At 50.8% G+C, this 16806-nt stretch overlaps 1 protein-coding gene across 2 annotated transcripts in view; it reads left to right on the forward strand.

Annotated features, from left to right (window-relative positions):
• Positions 1-16806, forward strand: part of PLA2G4E (phospholipase A2 group IVE) — a 44712-nt gene that overhangs the window by 15824 nt on the left and 12082 nt on the right. For both annotated transcript variants that reach the window (XM_018054403.1, XM_018054404.1), the window contains exons 5-13: positions 601-641; positions 5728-5770; positions 6284-6344; positions 7226-7386; positions 8356-8439; positions 8793-8830; positions 10893-11028; positions 12306-12442; positions 14981-15203. In XM_018054403.1, coding sequence (XP_017909892.1) covers positions 601-641; positions 5728-5770; positions 6284-6344; positions 7226-7386; positions 8356-8439; positions 8793-8830; positions 10893-11028; positions 12306-12442; positions 14981-15203 — 924 coding nt within the window. The remainder of the gene's footprint in view (positions 1-600; positions 642-5727; positions 5771-6283; positions 6345-7225; positions 7387-8355; positions 8440-8792; positions 8831-10892; positions 11029-12305; positions 12443-14980; positions 15204-16806) is intronic.

The raw sequence follows: 16806 nt of genomic DNA on the forward strand, positions 1-16806 counted from the left end.
GGACATGACTAAGTGACTAACACACACACAAACACACACACAGGGCAGGCACTGTTCCAGGCACTTGGACACCTAAGGGGACGAGCATCCCTGTGCTCACCTGGCTCATGCTCCACGGAGGAAATTAAGGTCTCACGAGGTCATGACTTCCTGAAGTTACACAGCAAGAGACGCAAAGCAGAAGATGAAAGCACGGGCCCCTGGCCTTCAGAGTTGGGCTTGCTGGGGGCAGCATCTCAGCTCTCCCTTGCTCCAAACAGTGAGCCTGTTGGGAAAGCAGGAGAACGATGGAAGCTGGAGGGAGGAGATGAACGACACATGTTCTGGGGCAAAGGGATTTACCTGCTGGGGCTGAGGGTCCACCTCATACCCTGACCTCCTCTGGATGGTCAGTGATGTTCCTGATAAAAAGACTTGGATACAGAGAGAGACAAGGAGGACAAAAAGAGCCAAGAGCAGCTGTCCCCACTCTAAGACAGCAGGACCACCAAGTGGGACAGACACGGACATGCCTGCAGGGTCTCCTGGGGTGGCAAGAATCCTGGTCTGGAGAGAAGTGGAGACACAGCTCACAACTGCAGTCTCTTCCTCCCCCTGCAGGGCATGGAGGAGCTGGAAGTGGAGTTCCTGCTGGAGGAGAGGTGAGTAGGACCCAGCCCCCCAGGCTTCCACCAAGGTCCAGACTCCAAAGCAGCTTCTGCGCACAGGCATTGCACTTTCTTCCTGCAGTACCCCCTCTTCCACTCCCACCCCTGACACCCCTCAAATGCATCAGAATCACTTGGGAATTCCTAAATAGTGTAGGTGCCTGGGCTCCACCCCTTCTCATCCAGGTCTGCTGACGTCAGTGCTACTTTAAAGATCTAGTACTCTGGCCAATTCATCTGCCTCAGATCCCTAGCATTTCTAAGAGTGACTCCTGGGAAGACTTCCTGCCACCATGGGGATGGGACTTTCCCGAGGTCAGGCTAAGAAAGACATCAGGACTAAGGTGTTTCCTCTTGGACCCAGAACTGTTAGAACAAACTCCCCTCAAACCCGGGGCCGAAGCAGAGGCTGTGCCCCTCTGCTGCTAAGTCGCTTCAGTTGTGTCCAACTCTGTGCGACCCCATAGACGGCAGCCCACCAGGCTCCCCCATCCCTGGGATTCTCCAGGCAAGAACACTGGGGTGGGCTGCAGTGCCCCTCTGCAGCCACCTCCAACTCTGGAACCAAGTCAGGGGGAAGCTCGGGGCCAAGGTATGGGATTATTTCTCATCATTTCCAACTAAGAAAAAGATCCAGGCTCCTAGGGGTATGACTGTGCTGTGGACTCACATGGACCTGGGTCACAGAGTTGGAAGTATGGGAAGAAGGGGAGGAAGAGAGAGGAAGGAAGGGAAGGGGCAGTGAGGGAGGGCCCCTTCCTGGAGGGGACAAGCCTGCCCTGGGACAGCAGGGTGCCTTGTGATTGATTGGGTAGCTAGCTTCTTAGCCTTGGCAGGACTGAGTCCCCTGGACTTACAATCAGCCCAGCAACAGGGGAACAATGAGAGGCAGAAACTAGAACAGAAGGCTTGTCAAGCTCCAACCAGAGAATCCTATGTGTAGGGGGGTCTTGGGACTGAAGGGCCTCACTAAAATCAACTTAAATTAAAATTAAAATTTAATTTGGCAAGTTAAAATCAATTTCATTTGTTTCACATTAAAGAAAATCTGAGCTCTCTCCTTTGGTTCTTGGTTTGACAGGACTTTTAGGGGGAAAAGTGTTCCTTGGGTGAATTAGAAAGTGGAGGAACTACGTCAGAATAAGGCTTGACCTGGAGACACAATCCTCTTGGGCTTAGGTTGACGAGGGAGGCTGTGGACTTCCCTAGACTAACTGTAACCAGAGAGGCTCTCTCAGGTTTGTAACACACAGACATTTCACACTCACAAGGCCCCTCTCTGGCTGGGTCAGAACTATTTGTTAATGCATACATTAAAGCACAGAAGGGAGGAGGGGTCCGTTTTTCTACCAGAACTGTTCACATCTGTTCTAGGTGGTGGGCCTCCAGCCTTTTCTTGCAACTTGTTTATCCTTATAACTCCATGCGGTTGCATCTGGTTGGATATAAAGAACAGTAATCCTTTAAGCGAGAAAAAAAGGAAACTCTTCTACTCGCTTTATCCTATAAATCTTTATTTCTAGATATTTTATTTTAAATGTATGCCAGTTTTCTCCTTGTCAATTCCGAAGGCTTCTTAAGCCAGTGTTTTTCACAAGCACTAAGAAGGTTCTGCTATCTCCTTATTGACTCTATATAGGCTCTTTGTCCCCTCTGTGAGAAATCAGTCAAGAATGATATGATTTAGAAAACAGACTTGTGGTTGCCAAGGGTGGGTGGGAGAGTGGGGGAGGGTTGGATTGGAAATTTGGGATTTGTCGATGAAAACTAGTATGTATAGAATGGATAAACAACGAAGTCCTACTGTATAGCTTAGGGAATTAAAGATCCTATGATGCACCATAATGGAAACGTATATGAAAAAGAATAGCACATACTTCAATATTCTTGCCTTGAGAACCTCAAACAGTATGAAAAGATAAAAAGATATGACACTGAAAGATGAACTCCCCAGGTCAGCAGGTGCCTAATATGCTGCTGGAGAAGAGTGGAGAAATCACTCCAGAAAGAATAAAGAGTTGGAGCCAAAGCGAAAACAACACCCAGTTGTGGATGCAACTGGTGATAGAAGTCAAGTCCGATGCTGTAAAGAACAATATTGCATAGGAATCTGGAATGTTAGGTCCATGAATCAAGGTAAATTGGAAGTGGTCAAACAGGAGATGGTAAGACTGAACATCGACATTTTAGGAATCAGTGAACTAAAGTGGACTGGGGAATGGGAGAATTTAATTCAGATGACTATTATATCTACTACTGTGGGCAAAAATCACTTAAAAGAAATGGAGTAGGCCTCATAGTCAACAAGAGTCTGAAATGCAGTACTTGGGTGCAATCTCAAAAATGATAGAATGATCTCTGTTCGTTTCCAAGGCAAACTGTTCAATATCACAATAATCCAAGTCTATGTCCCAACCAGTAACACTGAAGAAGCTGAAATTGAACAGTTCTATGAAGACCTACAAGACTTTCTAGAACTAACACCCAAAAAAGATGTCCTTTTCATCATGGGGGACTAAAATGCAAAAGTAGCAAGTCAAGAGGTAACTGGAGTAACAGGCAAGTTTGGCGTTGGAGCACAAAATGAAGCAGGGCAAAGTCTAACAGAGTTTTGCCAAGAGAATGCACTGGTCATAGTAAATACCCTCTTCCAACAACACAGCAAATGACTCTACACAGGTACATCACCAGATGGTCAACACCAAAATCAGATTGATTATATTCTTTGCAGCCAAAGATGAGAAGCTGTATACAGTCAACAAAAACAAGACTGGTAGCTGACTGTGGCTCAGATCATGAACTTCTTATTGCCAAATTCAGACTTAAATTGAGAAAAGTACAGAAAACCACTAGACCATTCAGGTATGACCTAAATCAAATCCCTTATGATTATACAATGGAAGTGAGAAATAGGTTTAAGGGCCTAGATCTGATAGATAGAGTGCCTGATGAACTATGGACGGAGGTTCATGACATTGTACAGGAGACAGGAATCAAGATCCTCAAGAAAAAGAAATGCAAAAAAGCAAAATGGTTGTCTGAGGAAGCTTACAAATACCTGAGAAAAGAGAAGCAAAAGGCAAAGGAGAAAAGGAAAAATATACCCATCTGAATGCGGAGTTTCAAAGAATAGCAAGGAGAGATAAGAAAGCCTTCCTCAGTGATCAATGCAAAGAAATAGAGGAAAACAATAGAATGGGAAAGACTAGAGATCTCTTTAAGAAAATCAGAGATACCAGGGGAACATTTCCTGCAAAGATGGGCACAATAAAGGACAGAAATGGTATGGACCTAACAGAAGCAGAAGATATTAAGATGAAGCGGCAAGAATACACAGAAGAACTATACAAAAAAGATCTTTATGACCCAGATAACCATGATGGTGTGATCACTCACCTAGAGCCAGACATCCTGGAATATGAAGTCCAGTGGGCCTTAGGAAGCATCAAACAAAGCTAGTGGAGGTGATGGAATTCCACCTGAACTTTTTTAAATCCTAAAAGATGATGCTGTGAAAGTGCTGCACTCAATAGGTCAGCAAATTTGGAAAACTTGGCAGTGACCACGGTACTGGAAAAGGTCAGTTTTCATTCCCATCCCAAAGAAAAGCAATGCCAAAGAATGCTCAAACTACCGCACAATTGTAGTTATTTCACACACTGGCAAAGTACTGCTCAAAATCTCAAAGCCAGGCTTCAACAGTACATAAACCAAGAACTTCCAGATGTTCAAGCTGGATTTAGAAAAGGCAGAGGAACCAGAGATCAAATTGCCAACATCTGTTGGATCATCAAGAAAACAAGAGAGTTCCAGAAAAACATCTATTTCTGTTTTATTGACTATATCAAAGCCTTTGACTGTGTGGATCACAATACACTGTGGAAAATTCTGAAAGAGATGAGAATACCAGACCACCTAACCTGCCTCTTGAGAGGTCTGTATGCAGGTCAGGAAGCAACAGTTAGAACCGTACATGGAACAAGGGGCTGGTACCAAATTGGGAAAGGAGTACATCAAGGCTGTATATTGTCACTCTGCTTATTTAACTTATACGCAGAGTACATCATGAGAAATGCTGAGCTGGAGGAAGTACAAGCTGGAATCAAGATTGCAGGAGAAATATCAATAACCTCAGATATGCAGATGATACTTCCCTTATGGCAGAAAGTGAAGAGGAACTAAAAAGCCTCTTGATGAAAGTGAAAGAGGAGAGTGAAAAAGTTGGCTTAAAGCTCAACATTCAGAAAACTAACATCATGGCATCCAGTCCCATCACTTTATTACAAATAGATGTGGAAACAGTAGAAACAGTGACAGACTTTATTTTGGGGGGCTCCAAAATCACTGCAGATGGCGACTGCAGCCATGAAATTAAAAGACACTTGCTTCTGGGAAGAAAAGCTATGACCAACCTAGACAGCATATTAAAAAGCAGCGACATTACTTTGCCAACAAAGGTCCATCTAGTCAGAGCTATGGTTTTTCCACTGGTCATGTATGGATATGAGAGTTGGACTATGAAGAAAGCTGAGTGCCAAAGAATTGATGCCTTTGAATTGTGCTGTTGGAGAAGACTCTTGAGAGTCCCCTTGGACTGCAAGGAGATCCAACCAGTCAATCTTCAAAGAAATCAGTCCTGAATATTCACTGGAAGGACTGACTGATGCTGAAGCTGAAACTCCAATCCTTTGGCCACCTATTGTGAAAAACTGACTTATTGGAAAAGACCCTGATGCTATGAAAGATTGAAGGTGGGAGGAGAAGGGAATGACAGGATGAGATGGTTGGATGGCATCACCGACTCAATGGACATGAGTTTGAGCAAGCTCTAGGAGTTGGTGATGGACAGGGAAGCCTGGCATGCTGCAGTCCATGGGGTCGCAAAGAATTGGACATGACTGAACGACTGAACTGAACTGACATGAAAAAGACTATATACATATGTGTGTGTATAACTGAATTACTTTGCTATACAGTGGAAATTAACAGAATGTTGTGACTCAGATATACTTCAATAAAATCAGTTAAAAAAAAAAAAAGAATGACAAGACTGACCAGGGGTTCTCATTCTGTTTTTCAGCCCCTCTCCACCTGAGAACCTCATCACGAACGGCGTGCTGGTGGTAACTGTCCTTCCAGTCTCCTGTGGCTCTAGGGCCACCTGTGGCTGCTCCTCTCAGAGAACAGAACTGTGGGAAGGAAACCAGGCCCAACTTGGACCCTTGCCCCAGAGGCCGCTAGGAGGCAGGCTAACTGAAGCCAGACAAAGGGAGCCAGGGCGTGGTGTGGGCAGCAGCTGGGCTTCTGCTCCTGGGGAGAAAATATCTGGGCCATCACCCCATCTCCCACAACCATGTCCTAGGAACCCCTCAATAAAAGCACCCGCTAGTCTACAGCCTCCTCCCAGAATCAGTCTCATCCCAATTTTCCCCAACTCCAATCCCTAAAAGCATGAAGTTCAAAAGTTAAAAGTTTCCCATAATTAGGCTGTTAGTACAGCCATGTTAATTCGATGCAGCTAAAGCCTCAGGATTCAAGGAGCTCTCTCCCCGCAAGATCAGTCTCTGGGAATGTGTGGCCTGGTAGAGCATCCCAGGCAGCATGGGCTCAAAACGACCCCCCTTCCTTTGTTTCAGTCTCGACAAATGTCCTGCCTGGAGGTTTGTGCAGAATCCAGGAGGCCAAAGAAGAGGAAAAGTGAGCCCTTGGACCGCTTCTGCCTGCTGGCGGGTGGGAGGGAGGCCGGTGCTGTTTTCTGACTCTGTCAGCATCAGCGTGGCCGCTCCATGGCCGCCCGCGGCTCGACGGGGAACCCAAAGCTTGGCTGAGTCCTCAGGATCTTCTTACCCTCAGGGGTCATGAACCCCTGTCCTTCTCACTGCCCTAAAAGGAGGCTGCCCTTCCAGGCCCCCAGGTGACCCTCAGAGCTTCCCAGCCTGGCCAGTGCCCTGGGCCGGGATCAAGGGCACAGCACTGCCTATTTGTTCATACTGATCTGCGCTGCAGCCTGTCAGACCAGGGATTCCCTGGGTCTAGCACGGTGGTCAGCACCCAAGGCAGGTAGGGCCCCTCTAGATGCACCGCTTCCTCTAATCAGACTCCAGTTCATAGAGTTCTAGCATCTTATAGCTGACAGGGACCTAACGGATCCGCAGCTACGAGACCCTCCAGTTCAGCGCTCCATCCCATCCCCCCACTCAAGCCCTGCCTGGAAAGAGGAGAGCCTCAGAGCCCCCACAGGCGGAGGGAGGGGGAAGGAAGAGGCTCTACCCACAAACTGGCAGAAAGGGGGCTGCTTCCAGTGCAGTGGGAGGGTGATTTGGGGGTACCTTGCAGAGAAGAAGGAGGATTAGTCCAGACAACTCAGCATCTCAGATGTCATGCACAAGCCTGTTGAAGTGCAAGTTCCAGGGCCCTGCCCTGCCCTTCAGAACAAGGCTCTGGGGCATTTTATCCAGTGCCCTGGTCATTCTAAACCCCTATCCCAGGCGCCTCCAGCTAGGCCTTTTAGTGGGCCATGTGAAGGTGGGAAGCAAGAGGCTTCCTGGGGGTCTCAGCCCTCGCATCCTCTCTTCCAGAGAAGGACCTCCTGGTGACAGTGACGGAGTCCTTCGAGCACACCCAGCGTGTCTCACCCTGCCTGGAGTCCTGCTGCTCAAACCCTGCCTGCTTCCAATACCCCAAATACTTCCAGCCCGAGGTGCACGTGGAGTTGCCCAAGAGCCCGTGGATCTGTGAGGTAGGGGCTGCCGAAGTATGCTGGGGGTAGGGGACTGGGAGAGGTGATTGGGGGTATAGGGGACTGGGAGAGGTCGGGGGGGGGGTAGGGGACTGGGAGAGGTGGCGGGGGGTTATAGGGGACTGGGAGAGGTGGCGGGGGGTTATAGGGGACTGGGAGAGGTGGGGGGGGTAGGGGACTGGGAGAGGTGGGGGGGTAGATGACTGGGAGAGGTGGGGGGGTATAGGGGACTGGGAGAGGTGAGGGGGGTAGGGGACTGGGAGAGGTGGGGGGTATAGGCGACTGGGGGAGGTGGGGGTATAGGGGACTGGGAGAGGTGGTGGGGGGAAGGGGACTGGGAGAGGTGGTGGGGGGTATAGGGGACTGGGAGAGCTGGGGGCTATAGGGGACTGGGAGAGGTGGGGGGGATAGGGGACTGGGAGAGGTGGGGGGGTAGGGGACTGGGAGAGGTGGTGGGGGGAAGGGGACTGGGAGAGGTGGTGGGGGGAAGGGGACTGGGAGAGGTGGTGGGGGGTGTAGGGGACTGGGAGAGCTGGGGGCTATAGGGGACTGGGAGAGGTGGGGGGGGTATAGGGGACTGGGAGAGGTGGGGGGGTAGGGGACTGGGAGAGGTGGGGTGGGTAGGGGACTGGGAGAGGTGGGGGGGGTAGGGGACTGGGAGAGGTGGGGGGGGTAGGGGACTGGGAGAGGTGGGGGGGGTAGGGGACTGGGAGAGGTGGGGGGGTAGGGGACTGGGAGAGGTGGGGGGGTATAGGCGACTGGGAGAGGTGGGGGGGTAGGGGACTGGGAGAGGTGGGGGGGTAGGGGACTGGGAGAGGTGGGGGGGGCGTATAGGGGACTGGGAGGGGGGGTATAGGGGACTGGGAGAGGTGGGGGGTATGGGACTGGGAGAGGTGGGGGGAGTGGGGGACTGGGAGAGGTGGGCAGCGGGAGGAGCCCCTCCCCCTCACACACCTGCCCTCCTTCCAGCTTTGCTGCTGTGCGGGCCAGAAGGGCCCTGTGTGCCAGTCCCTCCATTGCCTCCCCGACGGCCAGGCGGTGACCTTGCCTGTGGTGAGGGTCTGGGGTCTGGGAAGGGGCCCCTGAGCAGCTTAGCCTGGAGCTCCTGTGACAAGGAGATGGGGAGAGCCTGGGGGGCCGTGGAGGAGGAGGATTCCTGGTAGGGTAGAGAGTCTTGTGGGATAGGAGGCTTCTGGGCTGTGGTGTGGAGCCAAAGACAGTGGCTGAGTCTAGGATGGTGGGGAGGGTCACATCCAGAAGAGAACATGTGTGTGTGCCCACATGCACACGCATATGTCCGGAGTCAGGTCGGGGTGGACAGTGTGGTGAGTCTCCACTTCTTTGGTTGGGATCTCTTGGCTCTAAACTTGTCATCCCTGACAAACATTTCATCTTTCACTTCCCAGAATGAGAACTGTGAATTACACATGAAGTCTACACCCTGGTAAAGTACCCTCTTTCTGCCTGGCCCTCTGACTCATTTCTCTTTAAGGATATGGTATCTTGTGGTTTTGATTTGCATTTCAGTGACGGCCAGTGATGTTGAGCATCTTTTCATAGGCTTACAGGCCATTTGTGCATCTTCTTCAGAGAAATATTTATTCAAATCTTTTGCCCATTTTAAAGTGGGTGATTTGCCTTTTATTGTTGACTTGTAAAATTTCTTTGTATATTCTAGATACAAGCCCCTTGTCAGATATATGACTTCTAAATATTTTTTCCTATTCTGAAGATTGTCTTTCACGTTCTTAATAGTGTTCTTTGAAGCACAGAAATTTTCAGTTTTGGTGAATTTCAGTGTATGTATATTTTTCCTTTGTCACTTGTGCTTTTGGTGTCATATTTAAAACACCATTGCCTAATCCAAGGTCATGAAGATTTATTCCCATGTTTTCTTTTAAGAGTTTTATAGTCTTAGCTCTCACATGTGAGTCTATGATTGATTTTGAGTTAATTTGTATATATGTGAATATATATGTATATATTGTGAAATAGGGGTCCAACTTCACTCTTGGACTCTTGGCATGTGGATATCCATTGTCCCAGCATCATTTGGTGAAAAGATGATTCTTTCCCTCTTGAATTGTCTTGGCACCCTTGTTGAAGATCAAGTGACTGTTGCTTCCATTTACAGTCTGACAGCTATTTTGTGCTCGGTCAAGTTATTAAGCCCCTCTAAGTCTCATTTTTTTTTCATCTGTGAATTACAGCAATACCAAGGGCATGGTCCATGGTTGGGTTGCTTTGAGGATCCAGTGAGATAACCCATGTGAGGAAATCAGTGATCTAAGAAGTGGGACAGACTGAAAATATCAACTAATGTTGTTATTATTATTGCTATTGGATTATTCATTCCTTTGTTGAGACCAAGGGAAAATTTCCTGACAGCTGTGTCTGCAGGCCTGTACTAGACACAGAGGGAATGGATGGGACAGTCCCCAGATTCTGCCTTCAAGGAGATATGACCTTGTTAATTACGCAGGTCACTAAGACTCGGGTCAGAAGTTGTCGAGGTTCATTTGCCTGGGGAGCAGGGCCTTGGAGGATGCAAGGGATGTTGGTGGGCAGAGGAAGGAGGCTCAGGACCCATATTGCTCCTGGGCTCTGGGAGCCAACGGACCCTTCTAGAAAGTAGCAGGAGGTGAGGCTGGACAGATCAGGTGGGGCTTGGATGCTAGGCCATAAGCCTAGACTTGCTCAGGTCAGGGATATGATAAAAAGAGGACAAGGGTTGGACATGCTTCTGCCCACCCGCCTTGTAGACCTGTAGGGGTGACAGGATTACAGCAAGAATGTGAAGGAGGAGTCTTACTCTGGGAGCAGAAAGGAATATGAGTAACATGAGAACAAGGCCTCGTTTATCCAGCTCAGGAGAGCCCTTATGGTACAGCCTTATTCAGAAGTGTGTGTGCTCAGTCATGTCTGACTCTTTGAAACCCCGAGGACTGCAGTCCTCCAGGCTCCTCTGTCCATGGGATTTTCCAGGCAAGAATACTGGAGTGGATGGCCATTTCCTCCTCCAGGGGATCTTCCCGATCCAGGGATTGAACCCACATCTCTTGGATTTCCTTCATTGGCAGGTTCTTTACCACTGACCACCTGGGAAGCCCTTGCCTTATTCAGAGGGATTGGCTAAAAGGGTCTCAGGGACCCTTGTCACCATGTCTGGCCTCAGGCTCTAGCAGGTGCCTGGGGGATGCCTTCCAGGACTTTCCAGAACTTACTGAGAAAGCATAGGGTTCAATGAATACCTAATAGTGTTAAGTACCTGCTCACAGTGCACCAGCTAAGGCTTTGAGGGCTTTACATTTGGTGGCTCATTAAGTGTTGGGAGTCAAGCATGATTAGCCCCATTTTACAGATGAGAAAGCAGAGGCCCAAGGTCACAGAGGTGACACCTGGCAGAACCAAGTCTCAAGCCTAGGTCCACCTGACCCTAAAGCCATGTCTTCTCCATGAAGATGGAATCTACAGGCCCACTCAGCCAAGGTCCTCTGTCCCCATAGTTCCCAGGCGTTGGACGTGCGGCTGGGCTTCAGCCTGTGCCAGGCAGAACTGGAGTTCCTGCAGAAACGGAGGGTGGTGGTGGCCCAGGCGCTGAAGGAGGTGCTGCAGCTGGAGGAGGACCTGCGGGCAGATGAGGTGGGTGAGCAGAGGTCCACTCCAAGTCAAACCTGTCCTTCCAAACTGTGCCTGCCAGCTGCGCCCTGCAGTCCCTCCCGTGCCCCAGGGTGGCACTGCCTTTCCCGTTGTCCTTAGTGCCAAGGTTCCAGGCTCCCAGCTGAGGGCTGTGCTTCATCACGGTAGGATATGATTCAGTTGTGTATTCACAAGGGCAGGGAGGGTAGAGTAGAAGGAAAGGAAGGAGCCCAGCAGCTCCTCCCCTGAACTGACATCCTGAGACAATGAGTGATGTTCTAGCTGCACGGGACCACATGGCCTCCTTTTCCCAGCCGGAGAAACCTTGAGAGCTCCCCTAGCTCACACATGCCACACACCGCCTCCGTAAGCCGTAGGCCCTTCATTCTTTAATTCTCTCTTCCCCCAAATGTGTGTGCATAGGCACACACACACAGAGAATGAACCACAGTCCGGGACTAAAGACAAGCAGCTTCCACGTGCAGGGCCAGCTTCTGTGCACGGGGCAGACGACAGAGCCTCTGTGCCCTCTGTCATCTCCCTGGTGTGGGCTGAGGCCCGCACTCCCCTGAGCAGCAGTCGGCCCTCCAAGAGTCCCCCTTCTGAGGCTGACCACGGTGTGGACAGGGGCCTTGTCACTTAGGAGGGCTGTGACGGGGCTTCGGCTGACAGTAGTTCTCACAGTCCCCACTCAAATGGAAACAAAGCGAGTCTTGGTAAAGACCCCACACCTCCCTCTCCCGTCTGTAAGGAAATATACCAAGGGCATCTTAAAGCTATGTAAGCCCACAAGTGACAGCCTTGCTCCTTCCCATGTCAAAAATCCATCTGTTCCTGCTCCGACATATACGGTTTATTCTGAGCACATACCATGTGCTGAGCCTGGCCTTGGTGCTCTAACATCAGATCCCCTTATAGCAGATACTGATTTACAGCCATTAAAGAATCACACTGGTTGGATTTTTGAGCAAGTCACCCAGCCCTCTGGCCCCAGTTCGTCCTCTTAACTGAGGGCTAGATTCACAGTGCTAAGAGCTCCTATGTGACTTTCTGATTTACCAAGCCTGACACCAGCCATTGGGTAGAGAGTTAAGGTCCAGCTCTAAACCTACCAAGTGGCCTGACACTGTGTGAAAAGCAGTTTTCAGGTTGCTCAATTCCCCCCGCCCCTGCTCTCTGTAGCCTGCTTTTCCTCCTCCACTGTTCTTTCTAAGCTCCTGTCACTCCAAGTCTTCTCCTGTCCAGCCTCACCTCATCAGCCTGCCTCCATGTGCCCCCAGGTCCCGCTGATAGCCATCATGGCCACTGGAGGTGGAACAAGATCTATGACCGCCATGTATGGCCACCTGCTGGCACTGCAGAAGCTGAACATCCTGAACTGTGCCAGCTATATCACCGGCCTGTCTGGGGCCACCTGGTAAGAGCAGGGACCAGTGTCTGGTGAAGCCCAGAGCAAGCAGCCAACAGGTTGGCCAGGAGGGGGTTTCCAACAGGTTGGCCAGGAGGGGATTTCTGGTGAAGCTCCTCCGCCCCAAGATAGAGTGACTCATGACAACTGTCATCACTCATAGCTGTGTGGCCTTGGGCATACAGCTTAACTTCTCCAAGTCTCATTTTCTGTAGCTGTAAAGTGGGGATAGTAACAGCACTGACCTCATGGGATTGTTGCAAGATGCTCCCCCAGGACTGGGTACACAAAGGACATGTGTTGGCCATGACTTCCATTTACTACGGCAGGGGCCCAGGAGTGCGGTGGCCAACCATGAGTGAACCACTGCTGCCACGACCCCATCCTGCCGGGGAGAGGCAGCTGTCCTCTATCAGGCTGACCGTGCCAAGTCTCCTGGGGTGGGGGGAGCTGGCCCCGCTGCCCTGGCTGCCCACATAGCAGCCCAGCCCGCCCCGTGCACTCCCTCTGCCCTGTGGGCTGCCTCGGGCCCCCGGCTCCTCACTCTTGCCAATGAGCGGGGAGTGTGAGCCCTCAGCTCCGCTGCAGGAGAGGCCAGTGTGAGGACAGCTTCTCCACGGATGCCTCTTGGGGGGCCCACGGAAATGTTTGAATTTCTTTTAAGATCAGGAAAAATGAACTTCTAGGTTGAAGAAAATGTTTAATAAATAATATTACTATATTTGTCTTTACACAACAGTCATAAAAGATAATTTTTTTACTATTTTTTATGGTGGAAGGGGCCCACCAAAGTCATGAGGCAGCCCTGCTCTGGGATGACCCAGGCCTCGTGATAGCCCAGAGCCTCTCAGCCAGAGCTGAGTCCTATTCTGTGGGAACTAGTAAGCCCCAGAACCTTCCAGGCCCCAACCTGTGCCCCTCATCCTGGAGGACTCTGGGTAGCTTTCATTTGAGTGGACAGATGTGAGGAAAGCCAAGGGTTGCTGGTACACCAGAGGCCCTGAGGCTTCAGCCCAGAGGGGACAGAGTATAGCTGACAATTACTGGCATTGCCTCCGCACCGAGTCCCGGGGAGACTGTTTCCCATGGACCCTCTTATTTCTTCCTAACAAGACTATGAGGAAGATGTTGTCATTATGCTCATTTTACAGCTGGAGAAAGGAAGGGATCGGCTCAAGGTCACTCAGCTAATGAGTGGCTGAGCTGGGATTTCAACCCAGGTTGAGTCCAGGGCCTACATTCTCAATCCTCACTGATACACTGCTGCCCATGGGAAGTGGGCTAAGAAGACAGACCTGCTTGCATCGGGGTAGAGGGGTGTCTGCCTCCTCCTGGCCTATCTCTGGATCAGGCAGGATACTGGGAGGAACCCAGGCCGTGCTGGGGTCGAGGTGGGGTGTCTCCTGGCCTGGGAAAGCACTGGGAAGGATTTTTTAAAAATCAAAATCAATCCTTTGTAACATCTTTGAAAGCTTTTTTAAAGTATAAAAGAAACCGCGTGAAACTAATGGAGAGCAGGGTGCTCTTTTGTTGAAGAACTCTCCTGCAGGCAGAGGCCATGGCTCAGACAGTTGGGCAGCTGTAGGCCAGTCCCCGTGGGGAGGGGGATCCCTGGGTGCTGTCCTGACCTGGACTGAAGACAGCTGTGTCCGGGCCAAGCAAAGGCAAACAGAGGCAAAGACCCAGGGCTGGGGATCTCCATCTTTGCTCTCCTCCTCCTCACTGCCCACATGGAAGTTAAGAAGAAAAAGGGGAAATGAATCTTTAGCTGGCGTCATAATTATAGAAATTAATGTGACAGAGTAGAAAGAGTCTAGAACGTGGAATCTGCCAAGCCTGGGGTCAGTTGTGCTAGTGGTAAAGAACTTGTCTGTCAATGCAGGAGATGTACGAGACGCGGGTTTGATCCTGGGTTGGGAAGATCCCCTGGAGGAGGGCTTGGCAACCCACTCCAGTATTCTTGCCTGGAGAATCCCATGGACAGAGGAGCCTGGTGGGCTACAGTTCATGAGGCCACGAAGAGTCAGACACGACTGAAGCGACTTAGCAAACACAAACCCAGGGCCAAATGTTGGCCCCACCACTGTATGGCCCACCACTTACTTCGGACCAGATACTGTCCTCACCATTTTATATTAATTCATGTCATCTTCATAGTAATGCTGTGAGGTAGGTACAATTACCATCATTCTCCCCAGTCCACAGATGGGGAAACTGAGGTGAGGAGCAAGTAGGTGACTTGCCCAGATCACACAGCTGGTGAGTGGCAGAGTCTGGTTTTGAACCCAGGCAGACCTGGGCCCAGAATCCTCACTGTTAAACAATGTACTTCACCTGGCACATGACAGGCAGTCAAGAAATAGCAGCAGTTGTGACGCTGAGTAAGACTGTTCTCCCCTTCACTGCCAGGCCTCATCCCCTTTCCTTCAGGCTCCTCTCCTGGCAGGAGAGCGTTTCCCATGACCTGCCCACCTTCTTTCCTGCCAGAGTCCAGGGCCCATCAGACCAGTCCTGGCTCAGCTCTATCAGCCACGCCTCTCTCTCCAGGACCATGGCCACCTTGTACCGTGACCCTGACTGGTCCTCCAAAAGCCTGGAGCGCGCCATCCTCGAGGCACGGAGGCACGTGGTCAAGGACAAGATGCCTGCCCTGTTTCCAGACCAGCTCCTCAAATTCCAGGAGGAGCTCCAGCAGCGCAGGCAGGAAGGCTACAAGGTCACCTTCACAGACTTCTGGGGCCTGCTGATTGAGGCCTGTCTGGGGGATGAGGTAGGTGCTCAGCTGCCCTTGGGGCCCAACCTGCCCGGGGCTGATGCCCAGCCTTCTGCCTTCATGAGGGCATCGGGAGGTACATCACAGCGTTAGGGAGTTAGACCTGCGTGTGGGTACATCCTTGGGCTGCAAGAAGCTTGAGGCATCAGAACGCCTGATGGAGCCAGATGGTGGGATTGTCTTCCCACATCCTTTTAAATATGACTGAGGCCCTCCCCTGGGGGTGGCTTCGGTGCATCCCTGTAGAGAGGCAGCTTTTCCTCTGAGAACCTGTGAGAGAAAATGGGGAGGGAGCTGTCAGACTGTGATACAAGCCTGACACCAAGTGGAAGAGACAGGGAAGAAAGGCTGGGTGGAAGCATCCTAGTCCACTGTGTGGTCCCTTGGAGAGTCCTCCAGCCAAGCTGGCTGTCAGAGGAGTCTGGCAACCCGACCCCCACAGACTGGGCCTGACTCAAGATCCCTCTGTCATGGCCTGGGCCCCTTCTCATGGCCACCAAACAGAGGAGGAGCTCAGGGAGGTTCCTTCTGGCTTTGCTGTCCAATGATCTGAGCAATGTGTGCTCATGAAGAGAACCTACTTGGACTGGGCCCCAGTTGCTGTGAGACCCATGTCCGCCATGGTGGGGCAGTGGGATGCCCGTGGGATGCTGTGGACCCAGACATTGCAGTGAGCTCAGCTAACACCTAGACACCTCTGACGGCATGGGACCCAGGGAGGAACCAACTTTGGCTGTTGCTTGACGCCAAAATAGGGCTTCCCACCTAATTTCTATCCAGGCCTAGGACTGTCTGCCCCATTCCCGAATGTGTCTGAAGAGTTCTGAATTCAAATAAGAACTTGCCAGAAGGAAGAGGGACAGCAAATTATTTTCTAGTAGACCCTCCCTTCCATAAAACACAGAAAATTTGAGCAACCAAGGATGGCCCAAATCTTATCTTCAACATTCATTCATTCCCTTATTCATTCATTCAACAAAATTAAGAACCTCCTGCATGCCAGGAACTATGCTAGGCAGTGGGGATTCAGACTGCGGCCCTCACAGCTTTCAGTGGATCCCTGGCCCTTTTTGATAACCCACCATCTACTCTGTCCCCATGATGGAAAAGGGCAGGCAGAGGCTGAGGGTGTTGGCTTTTGGTTTCCAGCAGGACAGGGTTTGAATTCTGGCTCTGCTCTGTGTTATTCCTTGAATGGGGATTTCATCACTAAGTGGTAGCTAGTATTTCTAACAGTGGTTACTGTCCCATGTGATGAGCAGGAATGTGCCAAGGCCTTTGACATTAGAAGTCTGGGCATCGTCCAGGGTTTGGTGTGGAAGGGAGCCGAGGTTTCCAGGAAAGCAAGTCTAGGGCTGCAGGAAGGAGGCCTCTGCTCTTCCACTCTGGCCAAGGCAGGGGCCTCTTTCCCTCAGGACCCCTCGATAGTGAGTGTGGGCTGGGCTCCTCCCTGGGTCTGCAGTGTCTTCTTCTTCCAGGATGATCAGCTCCATGGTACCTGCATCTCTGGGCCCAGTTGTGATAGGCATCCTGCTGGTCTTTCAAAGGAGGCTTTCATCAGGCCTTCCAATCAACCCTGAATATTCACTGGAAGGACTGA

This window comes from Capra hircus, chromosome 10 (assembly GCF_001704415.2).
Source record: "Capra hircus breed San Clemente chromosome 10, ASM170441v1, whole genome shotgun sequence".
Taxonomy (NCBI): Eukaryota; Metazoa; Chordata; class Mammalia; order Artiodactyla; family Bovidae; genus Capra; species Capra hircus.